Raw genomic sequence first — 22,252 nt, forward strand, 5'->3', positions numbered from 1 at the left:
CGACTTTGAGGTCTATGTTTTGGAAAGATGCTAAAGAGGTGATAGCACTCCACGCAGTGGCTAGTTTTGTTTAAAAGTCGGCCTAATTCGCGGTCTGCCGGATTCGACGTCTCATCCAAATTTTAATCACCTGTCGGAGGACCTCGAACATCGCTATCAACACGTCGTCAGAATCAAGCGGTTGGGACCTCTAATCAGCGTTGTCTTGACTTTTACATCTCTTCTGGATTTTCGATGATGTACTAGAGATCCTCAGACGGTGGTAAGTAGGAGTGTACAGACTGTAGGTCAGGCCGCCGAAATAACATTGAATAGGTATGTCGGGTCCAGCAACCTACAATCCAGTCCCCCAACATCTCACACCCTCTCTCACCAATCACACGCCCAGGGCGCCTCACCTACTTCCACCCAAATAAATCCTTCTCCACCAACCCCCTACAAATCGGATGATAAAACTCCCTATTCCGCTCAAACGTCTCCACCGCCAGCTCCCGATCCACCTCTACGAGCCCTCGATACAGCGGCCGCACAAACTTCATCCTGCCCACCTTCCCTAGCAGCTCCGCCGTCGGCTTATATACGCTCTCCGCGCGAGCCTTGAGGCCCAGCCCGAAGAAGCGCGCGACGAGCTCGACGTTCTGGGAGGCGGCGAAGGAGTAGACGGAGCCCATGGTATCGATTGAGGAGGCCGGAAGCGGGGGCAGGGTTTGCAGCTTCTCGAGAAAGACGACGGATTGTTGGGCGAGCCAGTGGGATATGTCGGAGGGGGCAGGCTTGAAAGTGCTGGAGGAAGAAGTGGAGGAGGCCCATTTGTCGGCGAGGGCGAAGCACTCTTTTACCATGGTCTGGTCGAAATCGGGCTTTGGGGGGTAGCCGGGGGCGTAGAACCAGGTGTCCCAGTCTTGATACGTTAGTTGTGTCTGCGTTAAGAAAAGGAGGGGGATGACGGAAAGGAGTCAACATACCAATCTCCTCCAAGTTCTTCGCCGCCTCCTTATCGCTCTCGAAGAACTCTAACAACGTAGCCTTGAAATCAAACGAGTCCAGACTCTTGAACTTATACTTCGTGAAGTAGTGCGGGATGAACTTATCCCACTTCTCTTTCCCCACTTGCTTCTCGAGGTAATACAAGAACACGAAGCCCTTCTCATACGGAATCGATGAGAACGCATCATCCGGGTCTTTGCCCTTCAGATCAACAACCAACTTCGTGAACTCGTGGTCCTCGCCAAACAGCTCGATGGAGTCTTGTAGCGCTTTCCATCCAATGATGGCGCTGAAGTCACGGAATTCCTCGCCGTGGAGCGCGGCCTGGATCCGGCGCTCGAGGTACGTCGTCCAGCCCTCGTTGAGCCAGAAGTGCTCCCAAGATGCGTTGCTGACAAGATTGCCGCTCCAGCTGTGGCTCAGCTCGTGTGCGATGACGTCGATGTTCTGCTTGTCGCCGCTGATGATGGTCGGAGTCGCAAAAGTGAAGACGGGATTCTCCATACCGCCGTACGGGAACGAGGCAGGTAGGATGAGCGCGTTGTACGTCGTCCATGCGTATGGGTAGACGATGGACTCGGCGGCTTCCATGAACTTCTCCATGTCGCCTTCGAGCTCCCATTTGCAGGCTTGCAGCTCCTCGGGCCCGGTTACAACGGTGCTGCGAGGGCCAATGGAGGCCGTGGCGAGGTCTCCGGCAGCAATGGCGAAGAGGTAGCTAGGGATGGGGTTCTTCTGCTCAAACGTGTAGGAGAGAGTTCCTGAAGCACCTTTTTCGCCCGGCTTGTAGTCTTCGGCGCCGGTAGGTAGACCGCTGGCTACTACTGGGAGAGACGAGCGGATCTTGAAAGAGAAGGTGGATTTGACGTCTGGCGTATCTTGGCAGGGGAATACGGAGCGCGCGTGGATGGCTTGACATTGGGAGACTGGATGACGATGAAAAACATGATTACAAGACTGGATAGATATGAAACTTACACATATACGGGTGCTTCTTGTTAGAGGTTTGGGCGGGCGTAAGCCATTGAAGCGCGGTGCATTTGTCCGTCGTGCTCAATTTGACCTTAAGCATCCCGAGTTAGCTTTTCTGCCTTCTGTTCCCGTATCACAGACGAATACTCGAGTACTCACGTTGATAGCAAACTCCTTCCCCTTCTCCACCCCCTTGCCCAGCTTAACAGACAACGGACTCCCATACGGCTCCGACCTCTCCGCCACGCTCCATTCCACAGCCTTGTCATCAACATCGACGTCTTTGATATCGAGAAAACTGCCTCAATCAGCAAATAGCCACACCTCAATCCACCACATTCATCCGTCTCTTCCGAACCCCCTCCTCCCCTTTCCTCTTACACCTCCGGTCCTCTAAAAAAAATAAAAATAAAAACCCACCTCGTATCCAACACAACCACCCCCTCCCCATACCCAACCTCCCCCAAGCTCTCCAACACTAACCTCACCACCCCCCGCAGCACCTTCCGCTCAAAATCAATCTCCAGCTCCGCCGTCGTATGCCTTGTCCTGAACGCATCGTAATTGCTCAACGTATTCGGATCGCGCGGCATCTTCGCAGCCCCACACGTCGCAAACCCTCTAGTTCTAAAGCTTGAATGCCGGGTTGTAGATCTAACAAGTCTAGGCAGCCAGGTGAGAGGGCGGATGCGGTTCATGTAACAACGGAAAGAAAGATAGAGTAGGGAGGGACGAGGGCTTTTTGAGGATGTTTGATGATACGAGGTGGAGGTTTGGGGGCCGATGTAAAGCGGGAGTGTGGTGCATGGAGCTGCCCGGAACTGTCTAGCGGCCGAGTCACGTGACTTTGGTTGGATGAGGCAGGTCGGTTTTTGGTTGAAAGTGGAGTGGGACGTGACGGTTATGGGACATGCTATACAGAAGAAAGCATCGTTTTGTACATATAAGGCAATCATAAGTTGTGACGTCGAAGTGTAACGCTGTCCAGTGCCTTATTGCCTTTCTCTTCAATTTCGCGCAATAATGGGATCCAGACCTCAAGTCAAGCCTCGTGCACGATATATGCCACACAGTCTTCAAAATACCTCGAATTAAATGCTACAGACTCCCACTCTCCCAACGCCGCTGAAAACTCAAACCCAAAACGGCCTCCAACTACAAGGGGTCTGGGTAATATCAAAACATACCCCTCGCCATCCAAACACCTCAAGAACGCTAAAACGAGGAACTCGCCCGCCGTGAATACTGCTCAGCTAACCGAGCGATGAAATCAATCCTTCTTCGTCCCTCCGCTCCTTCCCCTCCCTCGATCTCTTACGGCCGCTCCCAAATCCGCCCTCCCGCTACCATAGAGACCAGAACCGGATGGGGCACTTAAAGAATCCGTGGTCCTTCGCCCCCTTCCCAGCTCGTCTTCATCGTCGTCGCCGCCGCCGCCAACGTCGAAAGCGTCATCGCGCAGCTCAATCAGGTCGCCCATGTCTCCACCAACGACGCCGATCACAGGGACCGCCGAGCCCCTGCCTGCTCCGTTCTTGGTGGACGGCTCAAGCATAGTCGACGCCCCTTTCGCCATCTTCCGCATCCAGCTCTCGATCGCACCGCCGACGTTCTCGAGGTCGATACCGCCGCCTCCTGCAACGCGTCCGCCACTATTGGCCGTCTGGAAGGAGCTCGGGATGTCAGAACCATAAAGGCCGGCATCATCTACGAGACCAGGATTCCAGGGCGTGAAATACTCCTGTCCTGGGGGTGGCGCGACGCTGGGGAGGTGCGAGGCGAAGAGCTTATTCAGGCCATCTTGAGCGGGACCAGGGCTGCGGACGTTCTTTCCCATGGTACCGACGCCACCGGGCCCATGGAGGTGGAACTGTGATAGGCTTGATGTGCGCTGGCGGGCGCCGGGCCGTGTTGGGGGGCTGTTGCTCGCGATGGGTGTGATAGTCGTGGTGCTGCCGCCTTTGACACTAATCAGAGAGGGCGAATGGGCGTGGGAAGATACAGTGGAGAGCGAGGAGCGAGGAAGGTCGAAGGAGGAGGATGCAGTGGGGGTGTCCGAAAACGTAAGAGATTTCCGGCGTGCGGGTGGGAAGAAGCCCAGGGTTCGACGCGGGAGACGCGCGACTTCGGTGGGGTTCGCGTCGTTCGGGAGCATGACCCAGGATTCGTGTTTCCAAGGTGGCTCGGAATCTGTGTTAGATGTTGACGAGTGTGGTCGTGGTGCTGATGTGATTTGGTTCGTGGAATGCCATCCATTGGTGAGGGTAGGAGTCTGTGTAGGAGTCCGTTCGCTATCCGATGTGCTATCTCCGTATCCACCAAGGAGAAGGTCGTCTTCTACGTGAGTACTATGGTCCGAGACTGGCCGCCCTTTTACTCCGCATGCATCCACCGGCAATACAATTGTTTTCCGAGTCTGAACAGTGTCATTCGGCCACATCCGATTTGCTTTCCGTAGCACAGCTGGCTGGCAATTATATCGAATGGTGATTCCTACGAGGGTGTCTTCTGGCCGAACGCGATGAACGTAGACCAATGCATCCCGATCGTCCTGCTCAGCTGGTGGAGCAGATGTGGAGAGGCGCTCGTCGGAATTCCGCCTTTTTATCCGCCCCACGGCATCTGGATAGATATCCCCGTCTGCAGCGAGAAGGTCTCTCCGCTTCAATGCCCTGACCATGTTCTCCCTCTCTTCCTGTGATCCTGCGCCAATCTGTGGACCCGATGACGCGGAGGGCCCCCATTGTTTCGGTGGCGCACTGCTAGCCGTTCTGCGATGGGTAGCTTGCAATGGTCTCCTCCGCCGTGATTGCTTGCCATCTGGAGACGTATCACTTCCTAAGACATTGGAGGCGAGCCCTTGTATTGCTGACCAGGAATTTCCAAGAAGGCCGGAGAAACCTGCAGCAGCCTCCTGACTGCTTGCCTGACCAAATATGCCTGCTGAGCTTCCAATGCCGGAAAGGTTCGACCGTGGGGTTGTCCTTGAGGATTCGGCCCTGGACAGGTTCGTGCTTGGCATGGGTGACGCGGCTCGAGAAGTGAAGGGTGATGCGAAAGGCGAGGATTTGCCAGTGTTCTGTCCGCTCGTGGGATTCACGTCGGACTCATCATCGAGCCCGGATATTAAGCGGCGGTTGCGAGGTCGGAGGGACGAGGCCGTGGGCGTGGAGCTGGTCTTGGAGGAGTGGGAGGTAGTGGGGTTCATGGCCTTTCGAGCCCTGGCGGTACGGGTGGATTTGGAGCGGCATAGGACAGACGAAGCTTAACGGCGGTAAAGGGCATGGAAGACGCTCAGAAAAGCATTATCGTGGTGGTTTGCGACACGAGAGGATGCACGGAATGGGGTGGAGTTGCAGCAGAGGTGTAGGACGTTGGAACCGACCCACCGCCCAGGTGCTGACGGCCCTTCTGCGGCGGCACGGGACGACCACCAGGGTGCGCCTACTTTAAGTACACCTTCATTTGAGTAAGCTACGCCAGATAGTTGATGATTTCTGTGATTGCTACTTTATTCCGAACAGCTACAGAGACAAATTATTGCCTTCCAATCTCGTCTGATGCTGGTGAGGCCAGATGGCACCGATTCGTGATCGACCCCTCCTTTCCTTTCCTGAGCCGATAGTTCAGATAGAGAAATTTTACGAGGAGTCCGCACCCATATGGATATAGAGGGAGATGATACCACGAGCATACTTCCAATGGCTACATTTTCAAGTTTGTGCACGGGTCAAGAATAGTTTCAGGAGCAACTGCTACGTTTCGCTTCGAGCGCACCAACAACCGGGTGGTCTCTACCCTTTGTTGGTTTCGTGCTCAAACGGTCTTCAATAAGCATCACGTCTCATTGTCTAGTTGTGTTTTGAACCGCGTGAAACGAGCAACACGCTCAAGTATTTAGATTGTGCTCGATACCTTTCCTTTTGAAACATACCTTGTAGCTTCGGAAGACAGATCCTCCAGCACACGACAATCCTCAAGCCATCTCCGCTAGCAAGCACTGCTTAACAAGTAAATCAAACAGAAACCCTCAAGAAGCTCATATCCCTCCCCAGCAAGAACCCTCGACTTGCCACAATACGCCGTCCATCACTGTGTAATGGCCGAAAAATCCCAGACGGGGCATCCTTTAGATTTCCGATCACATCCCGTGATTCCTGGTATCCTCCGTTCGTTCTCTATCCCATCCCATTCGAAGCCCATTCAAAGCAGTATTTTGTTATCCGCGATCGCCGTTTAGAAGCCGTTCAAGTGATTCTCACCATTGATCCCGAAAAAGTTGAACCTATTCGTACAGAAAACGCCAAAACCGTCAGTGCGTGTTCTCGTTATTCTCTTATGTACCGTTGTACGCGGGTTGCGGATGGTTGTACATGTTCATGAGGGACGGGTCGGCGGAATTCGACTGCTGAAGAAACACGTACCAGTCCTCAACATTCAGCGTCGTGGGCACGATGGGATTTCGCCCATTGCTGCTGTTGCTCCAGGTGTCGTCGCCACCTGCTCCCTGCTGATGCTGCGCCATCATGTCAATGTGGGACGACCAGCCATTGGGGTCCGTCTGGTCGAAGCCGGGTATCGTGGCACTATGGGGTGTTTGCATGTGCTGTGAGGCGCTAGATTGCATGTTTGCGTTGTGCGGATGCATCGGCATCGTTTGCTGAGGTCGCGACAGAGCTGGGTCTACGAGACCGTTCTGAATGGGAGATATGACGGGGAAATTGACGTGGGTGTCAGCGGGAAACAGCTGATCGGGCTGGAAATTTTGCCAAAGCTCCTGAGAGATGTTGGGTGAATTCCGCGTGACTAGAAAGAGCTCCGGAGGGGTACCCGGAAACGAGTATGACGGGTTGAAAGGAGTCGTTGGACGTGTTCCAGATCTTGAAGGACCCATAAAAGCATCACTGTTTTGTCGAGGCATGTGTGGAGAGGTGGCAGTCATATTCGGCATCGATTGTTGCTGTATATCTCTGGACGGCGTGACGGCTGGCGTCTGCGGTCTGGAGCGCTCGTATGACACTTGAGCGGCTGGTGGTCCATTGGAGAAGCCAAGGTCCATGTCGTCAAACTTTCGCTTGGCGGCTGCGTCTTGTGTTGGTTTCGGAGGCGGATGAGCCACTGATTGCTTGTTCTTCTGATGTCGTTTGCCAGCAGCCTTCTGGAGCCTCTCTTCCAGATGTTTGTTTCCTAGAATAGACTCAAAAAGAGTGTGGACCATCTTCGCAACTAGCCACACCTTCGACACTTCTTTCAAGGCATCCATGCAGGTCTGAAGACGCTGCTCAGTTGCTGAGACGATTGACTTATTGGACGACCGCATCTGGTACACGTGCATGATGAGGGCTGAGAAAAGACTGTACACGCTAGGAGGGTATCAGCTGAGCTCGTTCCAGGCGGCATTGAAGACTTACATAAACGCCGGCGTATATCGTAATTCATCGTGCGCGCGTAAATTTTCAATTATTGAAGTGATCATAGCCGCCGCTTGGTAAGCAATGTTCCGAGACGGATATGCCGTTTCCTCTGAAGAGAATGCATTTGGATTCGTCTTGGGTGAGCCGGCGGGCGGCATATGGGCACGATGAAGCAAACATAACGTCGTACTGACTGATTAGCGTGGCACGAAAAGGATTAGACAAAAGACTTACTAGTAATTAGAATGAAGTAAAGCGGCCCAGAAGTGATGATTGGACCTATCCCACAATACGTCGGCAGGGCAGTGTTGCAACCAGTCCGCCAAGGCCATGTCACTGTGTGTAAGATCGATAGCGTTGGTTCGTCGATACTTGGAAGCAACAGAATATTGTTGCGATAGAACCAGGCCCATAATCTCGCAAAGCTTGACATAGTTGATGAAGAAGTGGACGTGAACGGGTTCTGGCGGGTACTCCGCAGGTCGGTCGGGCTCGTCCTCAACGAAGTCGTCTTCGGAAATCATCTCGACGTCGGAATCCTCTGGATTTATGGCCACCGGTCTGCCGAGCGCAACTGCGACTGATCGGTCTCTGGAAAATAGCGTCCACCAGATCCTCTTCCATAGTCGTTTGTCCGACCTGCTGAGTTGAGATCCTTCGACACTGGTCTGGTTAGCAGCAACTCCATGCTGAAGAACCCAACACTCTCACCTTCGGTGCATGCCGGATCCCTGGGCAACCACTATGCCTACCCTGCTCCAGTAGAATACGTTTTTGGTAACATCTGTTCATACGTTAGCTGGAAAAAGTCAATAAAGACCTCGGACTCAAAACTTACCTTCTGGGCCTTCCCAGTACCACCCCATGAGAATGACAGACTGGACAATGGTGACTCGGTCATCCTCGTAATTCGCGTCGTACAAAGCCTTTGCTCGCTTGTAGAATGTCATGGCTGCAGGTGTCGTAGAACCACTTGGGTCCATCAACTGGGGATTCGTACACACGCGGGAGCCGGCCAATAGAATTGCTTGGAGAAGTAGGAGTGAGGGTGGATTCTTCGGGTCACGATACTGTCGCATAAAGCGGCTGCGATTGATGACAGGAACCACCGGAGCCACCCATTTGAAGAAGGCTTCGACGAGTTCGTCGCATAACGCCCGTGGAGGGAGGAGAAATGCCCCGCGCTGGTGCAGAATGTCGATCTCCATGTTGTCCAGCTCGTTCACCCGGGCTTTCGCGCCTCGCACGTTCTCCGGGAGGGGATAGTGCACGACGTCGGTCGTACCGTAGCGGTCGTGGACCAGAAGGGACAGGTTCGAGGACTCCCCCAGATACGCCACACGTCCGGCCTCCTTGATGGGTGCTCTGGCAAACTTTGGCTTCATGAACTGCACATACATGCCGTTGTGCGAATTCTGCTGCGCGGCATAGGCATTGTTGATGGCCGTCGTCGGAGTGCCATCCGCTGAGTGGTATACCGTCGTCTTGTCTCGCGGTGGGCCATCAGGATTCTCGTCCACGGGGGCGGGGGACCTGTCGATCTCATTGTTGCTGTCTCCACGATCGCTGTGAGGAGTCTCCAGTCAGCCTCGCTCGTCTCGGTAGGATGCGCAACAGGGCTGTACCTCTCGCCGTCCTTCGCCTTGGCCTGGGTCTTCTTGCGCTTCGGGGTGGGGATGCGGCACTCGATGGAGAAGGCAGTGCAGTTCGTACACGGCACGCCTAGACTAGCAGCGTCGCAGCGGACCTGTCTGTGTTATTCGCTGGTTGGAGCTGGTCGAGTCTCAGGGCCTTACTTTGCGTGCATGGCATGTCTGCTCGCGCCATCTGTTAGCATAATCCAATAAATGTAATCCACCGCAGGCTGGACGAAACCTCGGTGCCGAGGCACTCTTGCAGGTAGATATAACGACAGTGCCGCGCTGGAGTAACGCGGGCGTGGAGCGCAAAACACCAGCAAAGCTATACAGAAAGAGAAAGCGGGCGCACTCACTTCACATGCCCGGCTGGCGCGCTGCCGTCTGAAGCTCGGGTGGCCGATCTGCTGCGAGTTCCTGCGGTGGGTGAGCAAGCGAAGGCCGGTCTGCGACGGCAGAGGATGCATACGGTACGGGATTGCCTTGGGGTGCCTGCGAGGCCGACGGCGCCGGTGCAGCCATGAAGCTGTGCTCGCCCGACATGCTGCGGCTTTGTGAGGACGGGTTTGCGTGGTGTTCGCCCGCCGTGATATGTAGGCACGAGGTAGCGGCGGCGGCGAGCTGGGATGTGTGGTGGGCGGCTTTCCCCAGGTCTTCCAGGCCTAGTATGTATTCTTCTAGTGGATGGGGGTGATCTGCAGAGAACACCCGTGCAGCAGACCTCTTCTCTTTTCGACTGCTCCTCCGAGAGAGCCCTTTGCGCCAAACAAGCAGAGCTGTGCAGCCTGGCGCTCTGAGCAATCGCGAGATCAAAGGTAGCGTCCGTCTCTGTCCGCTGCCGTCATCTGTAGACTCCACATCCCGCCCGCCTCCCCGCGTCCAGCGCATCATGAAGCACTCCTCAGACACAAGTTGCGTTATAATACATACAATACCCGGTACCTCTCCCGCGCCGCCATGAGATGTTGGCCTGTTGTAGGTACATTGTACTCTGGCAGATGCACCCTCCCGCCACCAGTTCAACACCAGCTCGCTTCTTCCTTCCGCGCCGCCGTATCGTTTGCTACTAGCAACAGTGAGCCCGGGAATGCCACTTGTATTATTGTTTCCCGCCACTAGTACCTGCTCAGAGCTCCTGAAACGGTGCCGTTGGGGCTGAGCACTTATGCCCTCCAACCTCAATCTTTTCACGCGTCAGGAATAGCACGGCCACACAAACACGAGCAGAAACCCCTTTCACGAGGTTCCGTACGGCTATTGTGGTCAACTTGCTCCCGCGACGGCCCTATACGACGTTAGCTCACACACCACGGGGCATCACCCGGGCCCTCTTTCGCTCTGTGACCTGGCTCCTGAAAGACGGTATGATCGAGCTTTAGGGCTGCCGCGGGTCCCTAGCGCTGTCATGCGAGCCTCCTCTGGGCCTCTCTTAGGCCCCGTCTCGACTTCTTCCGTCTCTCTTGGACGTTCTTGGAGCCACTCCGCCCACTACCAACCACCAGGTGCAACCGATTACATCCTGTCATTTCCTTGATAGGCTCCGACATAACTCCGTAGATTGACCACATTCACAATCTGCAGCTAGTCGAATATGTCACGCAATCCGTGGGAGGCCTAGTAGCCAGGTAGGGTATCCTTGCTAACGGCTGCGTCCACGTTGTGGAACGGCTGATCTATCTTCGGGGCTCTGATCACAGGTAGGACGTCCGTTGTCGATACGCTCTCCTTGAAGATCTTGAATCTGTCAATCTCCAATTGCTTCTACAGAGCTTTAGCTGAGGCTTTCTCGTTCGCTACGCGTTTCGAACTTGTCTTTGGGGTAAGACGCCTAAAGAGGTGATATTTCCTGACACTTCTCAAACAGATTGCTCCTGGCACTCGGAAACGGTCCTAGACATGAAATCTATAGTCTATGCCTGACTTATAATAACCTCTATGTTGACGTCAAACGCCACGTCTGCCTTGCAAAGCCCAGACCATGCTTCCTTTTGCTTCCATATTCACCGAGACCATTCCATCTAATCACCTTCCATTACCGGCCATGGTCCTTCCTTTATCGTATCTTCCCGCCCGAAGAACTTAGTTCTCACAACTTCTACGTTGGGGTCCACTCCCTGGGGCTAAATATGCCCAGTGACGTCCCATCTTTCCTCTTCTCCTCGACAACCTCCTCTGTCGCCCAGACGAAGGCCTGATGCTCCTACTAACAGTCAGCTAACAGCAGACGCAATCAGACTGAACCCATACCTTAGGAGCAAGAACGATCTCCAAATCTCCGTCTGTCTCTATTCCCTCGACTTCGACCTCCACGTTCACCTTAGCCCACTTGGAGGTTCTCCCAGGCCTCTTATCGTTCCACTCCAACTGTGCTACTAGTTTCACGAACCGCTTCGCCTTGAACCCAGTCTCCTCCATCAACTCCCTCTCTACACCGTGCAGAATAGTCTCATCAGAGTCTTCACTACCACCTCCTGGGATTTCCTTTTGGTCTATTAGTATCGTGATACGAAGCTGGGGAAATGACAAATGGTTTGTTTACCCAGAAGTTTGGGAATGCGCGGTCGGAAGCGCTGCGTTGGATGAGTAGTAGCCGCTTCTTGTGATACACGACAGCGCCAACCGCTAGGGCATCTACTTGCGGGTTCTGTTTGAAAAACTCTGCCCTGGTGATGGCGTATTTCTCCAGATCTGGTGGTATGGAGGTGTGGAGTGTGGAGGCACCGGTTTCTGATTGTTCGGTGGACATGATTGCAGTGAGTTTGGTCAATTGGTGGCCGATTGGCTTTGACGTATGGTGGTAGCCGGAAATCAATTTGGACTTTCACTCCAGGCTGGAAAGATGAAAACTTGAGGTGCAGGCTGATTGTCCGGTAGAGACGTCGGAATTAAGTAATTGTGGTTGCCTATCGTGTCGTCAGGGCCATACCGTGAAATATCGCGGCCTAGATAACAATAAAATATAAGCGTGAGGCTGATCTCTTTAGTCGCATCTTGGTGGTGCATTCATTGCTGCCTTACACACCGTTGCGAAAAAACATCACGAAGAACAGAAGCATTATACACATACAGCTTACGTACTGCCCAAAGGGCCTTACCCTTGCAATTATTCTCCCTTGTTATAAACAATCCCAATGTCTGACGTCCGCAAGCACATGCAAACCGCAACGGAATCCTCAAAAGGCAATTCTCGCTTGAGACGTCCGAAGCAAACTCTCCGTCCACCCGCTTTCACATGCACTCGGCCCTGAGTTGATGTACGCAGATCTAGATGCCGACGCGGCAGATCCAGGCCCGCGCTTGCCACGCGAGAGAATGATCCTGGGGCTAATTGACCAGGTGATTGCAAGGTGCGCCGGAGAGATCGTGTTTGTCGTTAGGCTGGCTTTGGTGGCGCTGAAGGAGTTCCTGCACGTGGATCCTTGGGAATAGTGTAGGACCCTGGCTATTCTAAGATGGGTGAGCGGAGATATAGGGATAGGGAGTCTAGAATAGTGGCTTATTGTGCATTTGAGGTGAAGGTGAGAGAGCGATTGTTCGAGGCACGTGATGTCGCACCCCGCCTTAGCGTTTCGCTAGCGCGAAATCCGATCTTCACGACAATCCAAACAACGGCGACTATCACCACTTCACTTCTAACCACCACCCACAGCCCACCCGCGCACATCGCTGTCAACGACCTCGACATCCGTCAATCACACCTTTACCTCTACCTGCGCTGCGAACAACGACGAAACCATGCCGCGGCCCAAGCGGACCAAAGTCGCGTCCACACGCGTCGCTCAGTCGCAAGCACCCACCGCCGTCGCAACTCGGCGCAACCCACCACGCCATGCACCCCTAGAGCCCGTCCAAATTAGCGGAGACGGTGACGGCCTAGTCATCGCCGCAACCAGACCCCGTAGGAGAAACCCGTGGGATCTCCCCGAAGAGCCCGATGTCGATTACACCATGACTGGCGGCCTGGGCGAAGGCGATGTCGCGGGAGCGCACAAGCTCATGCCAGATCCTTACGAAGCGAAATCAGCGGCGGAAGCGAAGGCGAAGCGTGCAGCTAAGAAGGTCACGCCGGAAAAGAAGCATGCCAATGCGATTGAGGCGCTGAAGAAGAAGCGGAATGAGGCCGCGGAGGCGAAGGCGAAGAAAGCGCGCAAGGACCCGTTCCCAGAAGTTGTTGTCCATTCACGAAGGAGTAGCGGAGGTCAGGCCACTGAGCTATCGAGTGAGAATAATGAAGAGCCGACATCTGCGCAGAAGCCGGCCCCGTCACCAACTCCAAGTCCCTCGCCTGCGAAGGGGGCATACCCAGCCTCAGCGCTCAAAGCGCAGGGAACTCCGGCTATGGAGACGTCGATGATGGCATTGACGAACTTTAAGAGGAGGTCGCGACAGCCCAGTATTCTGCGTATGGTCCAGCAGCCCAGTTCCGACAACAACGACAGCGATGTCGATCTGAATTTCTTGGACGACTTCAATCCGGATGATGAGTCAACGCCAGTCCACGTACACAAGCGAACGGGAGGAGAAGAGGCAGGCCAGGAGAGCACCTTGCGATCGACCAGCACTGGACAATCCTCAGGCTCCAAGAAGCGCAAAGCTCCATCTCCAGAAGTCCAGGTCCTAGCATCATCTCCACCCGCGCCATCCTCACCTCCTGCGGACTTCCCACAATCTAGCCCTCTCTCACGCCTTGCAACACCTTCCGAGCACATTCTAGAAACCCAAGAGAATCAGCCCTCAGTTTCTCTACCCCAAGCACCTGAAGAAGTCTGGAGCTCAACCATGGCGCCCCCGTTATCCAGCAGCCCCGAGCCATCCAGCCCCTCCAAGCAACCCGAAGAGCGTCATTCTAAACGCCGCAAAACCAATGAGTTTGACGACCTCTACGATGTCACGCCCCGCGCCTCCGACGACGAAGCCGAAGTTGCTCCCTCTGCCAAGCCAAAGATACCCGTGAAGGCGAAGAAACCCACCCGCGCACCCACCCTCTCAACCGCAAAGCTCCAAGCCCTCCTCCCCCGCCGCCGCCAGCGTCCTCGCCGGGCTGCTGAGAAGGAAGACGAGTTCGATATCCCCTCCTCCGATTCCCTGGACACCCACATGCTCGACTCGGACCAAGACGAGCTCTCCATCGTCGCACCGCGCCGCAGGGTAACCAAGACGCCCGCCCGTGGTCAACCAGCCAAGGCCGCGAAGTCACTTGCGCAGCTCAGCGCTAAGAAGAAACCTGCCGAGACGAAGGCGAAGAGGGGTCGGCCGCGGAAGGACGTTAAGACCGCTGGTGTGACAACGGCGGCGGCGGCACCTACGCGGACGTACGGGCGTAGGCATTCTGATAAGGAGAACGAGAACGAGGACAGTGTCTGGGTGGCTGGTGAGACGGAGGATGAGCTAAATCAAGAGGGCGAGACGACGATCGAGGAGGTGCTGATGAGTCGTGAGCTGCGGGAGCAGGCGGAGAAGTTCCGGAAGATTGACGAGGTCAGCCTTGAGTTTGAGAGTGTGGATCATGGAAGTTCGAGTCCGTGGCGATGAGCGGGATGGGTGGACACTGCGACGAACGGTATTCTAAAATTGGGGAAGTTGAAGAGCTTTCAAATGTCTTGAGGTTTCTTGATGTGGATGCGGTATCAGCTTGGCTAGGCTACGAGGAGCGGTATGGATGCTGCGACTGATTGTTTTCTAAAAATTGGAGAAGGCGAGGTGTTCTTGAGTTACATGCGATGTTGGCTTGGCTAGGCTATGATGAGCGGATTCAGCGTCTCATTGATGGAGTACATGGTATGGCACGGCACGAAGTCCACACGAGCGATGAATTATGGACGGGCGGCTTCTTTTGATTTTTTTTGCTGAGAGCGATCTGCGGATCGTGTATATCAGACCCGAGTAGGGTTCTTGAGAGCGACTCGTGCTCAGTGGTTCTAGGCAGATTGTCTAGGAATTGATGATACTTAGATCTTGAAACTCTGCCTCCACGTCCTGCCTGCTTGTGTTGTGCTTTGCACTGTGATGCTGCATATCCTCGGAGCATTCATGCTGACGTGAAAAAGGACACCATGAGGTGTTGCATGCGAGTAATGAGAAACCCCCCCTTCCCCCCGCCCCCGGGGGTTTCCAGTCAAGCCTTCTTCTTAAGCACGCCCCAAATCCTAGGCAAGCAACTATACGGCTCATCGTCCACGACAATGTCACCCGGGTTCTCCCACTCCCCAGCAGCCAGGATATCCGCCTTGATATCCCGATGCAGACAACACCCGACGAGAGCGCTCCACGCAGGATTCCAGCAAACTAATTCTCATATCAGCCCCCTCCGCACAGTTTCCACGGCACATCCCTTAATGTGATAAAACTAAATACGTACCTTGCGCCACAGCCGTCGCAGCATCCCTACTCCTTTCATGCTCCCAAAACACAAAGCTGCCCCCGGGCCTCAACAGCTTCCACACCTCCCGCATCACGCTCTTCACATCCCCCACCGCGCACAACACCTGGATACTCAGCACCGTATCCATACTCCCCTCTGTAACCCCCTCCCGTCGCAGAATCTCGCTGTCTTCAACACCGCACACGAGAAACTTGTACTTATCCTGGCGATCAAGTTTCTCGAGCTTCGCGGCAATGGCGGCGCCATAATGCGGGTTAGGATCAACGGCGTACACGAAGTCGACGCGGGATGCGTCGTAGCGGTGGATTTGGTTGCCGGGGCCGGGGCCGAGCTCGAGGATTGTGCCGTGCGCGGCGCGGACGAGGGAGGGGACGACGGTGGTGTTTTCGAAGGCGATGAAGCCGTCGGCTGTGCACATGAGTCAATATGTAGGGGGTGCACGAGAGTTAATTATCTAGGGGGTGGAGTTGAGTTGAGGACAAGGGAAGTTACACGTTATGATGAGGAGTTTTGCTTTGGCGGCGTCTCGGATTCGGTGGGGATGGGTAAGGGAAGCGAGGCCGTCTTTGCGGAGGGCTTCTTTGAGAGCGGCGTAGTGCACTGTTTTGGGGGAATTAGTAGGGTGGTGTAGGGGAGGATGAGGATGGGAGGATGAGGATGGGAGAATTACATTGGATGGAGAGCCAGATGAGCAGGAATGGTCGGAAGATGCCTCGGAGGCGGTCTTTAAGGGCCATGGTGCTTTATTTGATGACTTGTAAGCATAAAGACGATGATTGTAGCGAGGCAGTGGTAACTCACGTAATTCAAACGACCTCGGGAGGATTTGTGTAAGAAAGCAAAGTATGCGCAAGAATGTAGCACACCAAGTGGGTAGCGCAACATGTAAGAAAGAAAGTGTGGGAGGAATCTCTCAGAATGATTTTATATGCGGGCCAATGTCCTGCTCTCACATGGAGGGGTAAGCGGGAAGCTGGACGTGCCCCATTGGTTTGATCATGGGCCCCACGTAGCTTGAGTCATGGAGCATTGACAAGAAATATGGAGCGTCCGCCGGGAACACTAGGTATATGCTTTTTGAGATTGGAAAAAGAAGCGACAAGGTAAGCTCTTGTCCAGCGGCAAAGCTCTTGCCCAGCGTCGAGGTTATCTTGCGACAGAGCGGGTCGGTAGAAGGAGGTTTGGGGTGAGCTGTGGGAAGTCTGGGAGGTCTCCGAAGGCTGGGAGGCTGCTAGTCCTTTGGGATGGGGGAAACGGTTGTCTTATGGAGCGCGAATGACGTGAATTTGAGTGGTTCGCTACAACACATGCTACAGCGCACTACCAGCACACTAAGCCCAACGCAGAACCTGCCATGTCGTTCCGAATGTGGCTAGCGCTGCATGCACGGAACTACAATCCGTGGACACCGCGGTGTCTCTGAGCTAGCTGAGGTGAAAGCGCGAACACTGGACGTGCGAGAATTGGCTGTCGGACAGGCTAGATTCTCTGCGGCAGCTAAGAAGTAGGACTGGCGCGTGTGCACGTGCATAGACTACTCGGGCCCCGGCCCGAGTAGATAGCAGCCCGCACCTGTTATAAGCCTACATTTAGAAAAGATATATCTCATTATCAAGTAAGAATGCCTAAGCGCTAAGACTTATAAAAAGTCTACTATTCTAGTGGCGTTAAGGATAGCGTCTCCAAAGATATCCTGTACCCATGACTCCATCTGAACGATCAGACTTTCCACTTAAGTATCTTTTAAACACGCTGCCCCGAAGGAGTGGGAAAGGGCGGAAAGACATGGCCAGGGAAGGCGTCGAGATCGCTTAGTCTACAAGGGCTGGGCTTGTGCCCTGCATATATAGAGATGTGATGTTACATAGATGTGAGACTTTGAGTTTTGGAGGTGGTGGAAGGAGAGGATGCCGGAAGGCCAGGAAAGAAGACGGACGGAGGGAGGACGAAGTTAAGTACTTTTTACAGCTTGCCAAGGCCGTTATGGCTGCCGTAGCTTGGGAGAACCAGACCGCGCGCACGAATACGAATTCAAGAAGCTGGGAGCGGGATCAGAGTCATTTGTTTCGCCTACCCACGGTACGTTTAGAGGGCCGCGATGATAGGGGTCAACACAATACGGGGAACTAGCAGACATTCCAAGTATAAGCAGCTAACGCAGATGACAGAAATATTAAACTAAAAAGAGGAACATAATCTCTAATCAGGAAATTTGCGGGAAAATAAGGATATCAGTCTATCCCGCCATACGTCCCACTGCTTGCGGTGCCCTAGCCGGAATTTGAATGTCTGGTAGGTTGCTGCGTTCATCCAGATATGTCGCCTTTTGAAGCCGCCCATGGGCCCAGTGAGAAATCTGTTGACGATGACGGATGAAGAGCATCTGATGCGAAGAATTTTCGAAGAACCGGGCGACCGTAGCCTGCTACTGAGGAGCTGGGTTCGAGTACCCTGGTTGTAGAGGGAAATGTGACTCTGAGGTGTTCATACCGCGTATGCGCAGCAACACGTCGTATCTATGAAAAATTCTTGAGTGCAGTTGACCTAAACGTTTATTGTAAGGAAAAGCTAGAGGAGAGATCTTCTAGAAGGACTTCGATGATTTGAAGGACGCTGGCAAGGGCTCACAAGGCATGACCGCTGAATTTCAGCTCTCCGCGTTCCCATTCCAATACGCTCCGCCCTTCCACCTCGAAATAACCTCGAAATTGAACCATTTCTTCCCTTTCCAGCTTCGTTCAGTACTCCTCATCGTCCAATCGTCGTCGATACCGGCCCCAAACTTCCTCTCTAAACCGCTCCCTCTCGTGTTGGCTCCCATGGTTACCCTCCTCGCTACCAAAGTACTGCGTTCTCTTTTTCTCAGCCGACCTCCATTCCCGTGGTTCTAATATCTCTTCTCGAAGCATCCTCATCCTCGCCACCAAACCCTCAGCACCGCGCTCTGACGATGCCCGAGTATAAAAACTCCCATTTACCCCGTCTCCTCCCAACTTCACACAAACTCCAACAACCACACACACACTCAAGCTCTCACACTTCAATCCACAACCAAACCAAACCACTACACTCTCACACCTCAGCTCAAACACACACCTCTCTCCCCCTCTGCAAACCCACACACACACACACACGCACCTCTCTCTCTCTCCCTCTCTCAAACCAAACCAAACCAAACCAACCCACGCAAAGCCACTCCAAAATGGTTTACCCCATGACCGCCACCAGCGCCGCCGCCACCAAGCGCACCTCCCAGAAGTGCACCTGCGGCTGCAACTCCCTCACCGGCACCCTCTTCAGCGGCCCCACCTGGTCCCTCGCCGAAGAAGTCGCCCGCAAGAGCTCCCAGCACACCCACAAGAACGTCGCCAAGCAGCTGGGCTCCAAGGCCGCGAAGGCGCTGTCGAGTGTTTTTGATTTTTGAGTGCGAGAAAGAAGTTTGTGGGCATATGTGGCCGAAACGCGTGTGGGCGCTTCGGCTAACAGTGCACAGTGATTCGACGAGATGAGATGGATACGTGATACATGGAGGAGGGAACTATGGGCGTTGAACTTTTTTTAATGGGACGGGGCGGAGTTTTAGGGGTGCGGATTGGATAGGAGGTGTCAGGTGACGGGGGCTTTCGTGGTTCTTGCATAGCTATTGGGTACGCGACGTTTTGGGGTTTGGGTAGAGCTTAGATTGAGACAGCGGGATAAGCGCATGAGCGAATGAGGATACGTTTCTTCCCTTTTTTTTTTTTTCGTGGAGACCTTGCTGTGACGTGACGTGATGAAGATGCGGCTGATGTGTGACGACGTGACAAGAGTCTTGCAACACCACAACTTGCTTCTTCGTGTCATTGCCAAAGTATGAACAGAGGCGGTGTCGGGATATTCGAAAGAAAGAGCGACCTTAGACACAGGTATGAAAACTGTTAGAGTTCTAGGTTATAAGTTTAGGCGCTCGAATATACTACTGCACCAGCTCTTTTCTTGCTGGTTCGACACCGCTGTGAAGATGGCCTTAGCTAGCAGGTATGGGGTTGAACAGAAGGTGGTCTAATTTCTAATTTGGTAGCCTTTTCATCGTATCTAGAGCCTCAAAAACCTATTAGTGATGAATCGATATGCTCAGATTCCTCGTTTGCTGTCTCGTCACTATTGCTAGGAGTACCCTAGCCAGAGGGTGTTCACTTGCCCAGAATGTAGCCTAACACTCGCTGCATTGACCTACTCATCGTGTTTACGGTCTTAGAAATCTCTCGGTGACGGAATGGGTGCGCTTAGGCTTCTGTCTTGCTGTCTCGACACCACCGTGAAGAGTACTCTAGCTGGCAGATATTTAATCAGCCAAAAGGTAGCCTACCTTCCACTGCATCGAGCTTTACATTGCGTTTAGGGTTTCGAATGCTGATAGGTGCACCCCAAGCAGTGGCAAGAAAGAGTGCTGCCCAAACATACGTCCCGGGATTGTATTTTATGACTGAAGTCAATGGCCTTCACTTCTTCTCTTAGTCAAAACTCACACGCCCCAAGTCCCACCCCACCTCCCCATTCCTCTGTAGATCCACATTTACAATGCCAGTCCTCTTTCTTATTCCTATTCCGACACACCGCGCAGAACCACTGCCCCTCCCCCAATATCCCCTCCCTCGGCCACTTCTTCTTCAACTTCCTCTGATCACTCTTGCCCGCGCCACATCTATGACAACTCTCCCTCTCCGCCCCGTTATACACGCCACAGGATATCGCAACACACACCCACTCTCCTTTCAGCAGTTTATGGATCGGCTTCGCAGCCTCTTTCGGCGTGCCGCAAGTAGAGTTATGGCACATTTGCCAGGTGGAGTGGTTGTGCCAGCCGCAGCTAGGCAGGCCGCAGAACCAGTCGCCGGGGTGCCAGTCGACGGACAGGGGCCGGGGGTCAAAGGGGAATCTGAGAAGTTCGGCAGGTGTGGGTGGTGGCGATGGCTTCTCGAAGCGTTTCTTGTGGCTCCGTTTTTCCCCAAAGGTCAAGTGCTTTCGGATTTGAAGGGGTCCGGGAGTCCTCAGGAGACTGGGAGAGGGGTCAGAGGGAACTTTGAGAATTGTAAGAGGCATAGGTGGTGGCGATAGCTTTTTAGAGCGTTTGCTGATAGTCCGGTTTTCCCTAAAGACCAGGCGTGGTCGGACTTGAAGGCGTCCTGGAGTCTTTACGGGAGTAGAAGTTGCAACCCGCATTGGGGCTTTCGCGTGACTAGGAGTTTCCAGGTGACTTGGGATGTTTGCGCACTTTCGAGCCCTCACTTGCTCGTACAATGTTACATATTTTTGGATTCTTACGGGTTTCGCGGAAACAGACTGGGGAGTTGCTACCCGCGTTGGGACTTTTGCGTGACTAGCATTTCCCAGGTAACTTCGGATGTTTGCGTGCTTTCGAGCCCCCACTTGCTCGTGAAATGTTACGTATTTTTGGATTCTTACGGGTTTCGCGGAAGAAGGCTGGGGATCTGACTCTGTGACTCTAGGAAGGTCATCCCCATGCAATTTACCCGCTTTCGAGACATTCAAGCCAGACGGTGCAGATCCGTTGCTAATCTTTATGTTTTTCAAGGCAGGACTCTGCGCCAGGCTTTTTCCAGCGGGCTGGGATTCCGTTTCTATGCCTTTTGAACTATCCTGGCCCGCTCCAGGTGTCTTCTTAAGTGCTTCAAATTGTGCCTTAATACGCTTGTATCTCGCAAATGGATCGACTTGCTTCGGTGGGTCTATCTTCCTAGATGTGCTTCCGGACTGTGAGTTGATCGGTTTCTCGGTGACATCCTTGGCAGTGGGCTCTGTGACTTTAGCGTTGGGTTCATTTTGTACGGAAAACCTTCTTATTTCTATCTCCTTCCCGAGAAAGTCATCCCTGGTAGTTGCCACGGGTGGGATAGCTCTCACAGGCTCTTCAACCAATTTCGGGATATCCCTAGTAGTTGGATCGGTCTCAGTCCGTAACTCCGGTATCCTATGAGAGCTTGCTACTCCTCGTACTTTCCTTAGCAGGGTTGGGGAACTACTTGGTTGTCGGTGCGGCGTGCATGATTGGCGCAATACACACGGCACACGCGTAGTCCTCGTCATGGCTTATGCTCAGGTTGACAATTTCCCCTTCCAACTCCTGCACCCTCTTTGCGTTATCTTGTGCCTCTAGTGCCTGGAATATCGCGTCGTGCTTGTTGAGGGACCTGAAAGGTTTGATTGTGCTTATAGGAGTAGGTTTAGATTCAGCTTTTGTGTCGTCGAAAGGACTATCGAGGACGACAGCGTAGACACCGCCAGACGATGGGTCTGAGGGGTCCTTTGGATGGGGTAGCACAACCACGTCACGGAGGAGTATACGGCGTGGCTTAACGGCTTTTATGACGGCTTCTTTGGCGGCCCATCTACCAGGAGCTTCAATCAGCCTGTAGTCGCAAAATTTTGAGCCGAATCTAGAGGGCCAATGCTGACTGTGTATACCTTCCGGCAATGTGTTTGCTTATGATATCAATTGACACATCATTGCCCCCAAATCGAGCCCAGTAGTAACGCTGTTCGAGCGGGTGGTAGATTCGGTTGAGAAGCTTGTTCAGGCGCTGGGAGCGCTGCGATACCGCGGTGCGGGAGGGAAGGCCGGGAGCGATGAGAAGGCGCACTATGCGGGGAACATGGCATAGGTCAATTCCAACGTTATAGGGGAGAGCAAATGGGCGCGGCGCCATGGGCGCTGGCGGACTGGAGGTCCATCAAATGAAGCTTGAAGCTCGAATAAGGTCGGAGCTCATCATTGGATGAATTGAGACCGGACCGACCTTTCACCGTGAAGATCATGTGACCTTAGCCGTCTCCATCCTTTACCTTTGTGCCACCCGACT

General features: G+C 53.8%; 7 protein-coding genes across 7 annotated transcripts; 1 reads left to right on the forward strand and 6 right to left on the reverse strand.

Moving 5' to 3' along the window:
* Positions 1-398: 398 nt before the first annotated feature.
* Positions 399-2,552, reverse strand: BDZ99DRAFT_396049 (leukotriene A-4 hydrolase; the record flags this gene model as incomplete). The annotated part of the gene is made up of 5 exons (XM_033715976.1): positions 399-901; positions 966-1,913; positions 1,966-2,050; positions 2,119-2,257; positions 2,380-2,552. The coding sequence occupies 5 exons, from the start codon at positions 2,550-2,552 to the stop codon at positions 399-401; spliced, it is 1,848 nt and encodes a 615-aa protein (XP_033572524.1).
* A 471-nt stretch (positions 2,553-3,023) lies between these two features.
* On the reverse strand, positions 3,024-5,296 carry BDZ99DRAFT_466529 (uncharacterized protein). Its single transcript, XM_033720797.1, has one exon. The coding sequence runs from the start codon at positions 5,165-5,167 to the stop codon at positions 3,230-3,232; it is 1,938 nt and encodes a 645-aa protein (XP_033572525.1). The 5' UTR covers positions 5,168-5,296; the 3' UTR covers positions 3,024-3,229.
* Positions 5,297-5,891: 595 nt separating this feature from the next.
* BDZ99DRAFT_511067 (cutinase transcription factor 1 alpha) lies at positions 5,892-9,553 on the reverse strand (the record flags this gene model as incomplete). Its single annotated transcript, XM_033724518.1, has 6 exons — positions 5,892-7,322; positions 7,371-7,562; positions 7,608-8,036; positions 8,085-8,157; positions 8,212-8,939; positions 9,480-9,553. The coding sequence occupies 6 exons, from the start codon at positions 9,551-9,553 to the stop codon at positions 6,296-6,298; spliced, it is 2,523 nt and encodes an 840-aa protein (XP_033572526.1). The 3' UTR covers positions 5,892-6,295.
* Positions 9,554-10,882: 1,329 nt separating this feature from the next.
* Positions 10,883-11,992, reverse strand: BDZ99DRAFT_466532 (uncharacterized protein). The gene is made up of 3 exons (XM_033720798.1): positions 11,550-11,992; positions 11,258-11,491; positions 10,883-11,210 (listed from the first exon to the last, which is right to left on the reverse strand). The coding sequence occupies exons 1-3, from the start codon at positions 11,754-11,756 to the stop codon at positions 11,106-11,108; spliced, it is 546 nt and encodes a 181-aa protein (XP_033572527.1). The 5' UTR covers positions 11,757-11,992; the 3' UTR covers positions 10,883-11,105.
* Positions 11,993-12,527: 535 nt separating this feature from the next.
* Positions 12,528-14,803, forward strand: BDZ99DRAFT_107285 (uncharacterized protein). Its single transcript, XM_033712372.1, has 2 exons — position 12,528; positions 12,660-14,803. Exon 2 carries the CDS (start codon positions 12,746-12,748, stop codon positions 14,540-14,542), a length of 1,797 nt encoding a protein of 598 aa, XP_033572528.1. The 5' UTR covers position 12,528; positions 12,660-12,745; the 3' UTR covers positions 14,543-14,803.
* Positions 14,794-16,390, reverse strand: BDZ99DRAFT_466534 (methyltransferase type 11). Its single transcript, XM_033720799.1, has 5 exons — positions 16,194-16,390; positions 16,063-16,133; positions 15,885-15,992; positions 15,369-15,800; positions 14,794-15,295 (listed from the first exon to the last, which is right to left on the reverse strand). The coding sequence occupies exons 2-5, from the start codon at positions 16,127-16,129 to the stop codon at positions 15,126-15,128; spliced, it is 777 nt and encodes a 258-aa protein (XP_033572529.1). The 5' UTR covers positions 16,130-16,133; positions 16,194-16,390; the 3' UTR covers positions 14,794-15,125.
* A 3,244-nt stretch (positions 16,391-19,634) lies between these two features.
* Positions 19,635-21,899, reverse strand: BDZ99DRAFT_107320 (uncharacterized protein). The gene is made up of 3 exons (XM_033712373.1): positions 21,849-21,899; positions 19,763-21,781; positions 19,635-19,705 (listed from the first exon to the last, which is right to left on the reverse strand). The coding sequence occupies exon 2, from the start codon at positions 21,477-21,479 to the stop codon at positions 19,890-19,892; it is 1,590 nt and encodes a 529-aa protein (XP_033572530.1). The 5' UTR covers positions 21,480-21,781; positions 21,849-21,899; the 3' UTR covers positions 19,635-19,705; positions 19,763-19,889.
* Positions 21,900-22,252: the final 353 nt, after the last annotated feature.

Source organism: Mytilinidion resinicola, assembly GCF_010093595.1.
Source record: "Mytilinidion resinicola strain CBS 304.34 unplaced genomic scaffold BDZ99scaffold_18, whole genome shotgun sequence".
Taxonomy (NCBI): Eukaryota; Fungi; Ascomycota; class Dothideomycetes; order Mytilinidiales; family Mytilinidiaceae; genus Mytilinidion; species Mytilinidion resinicola.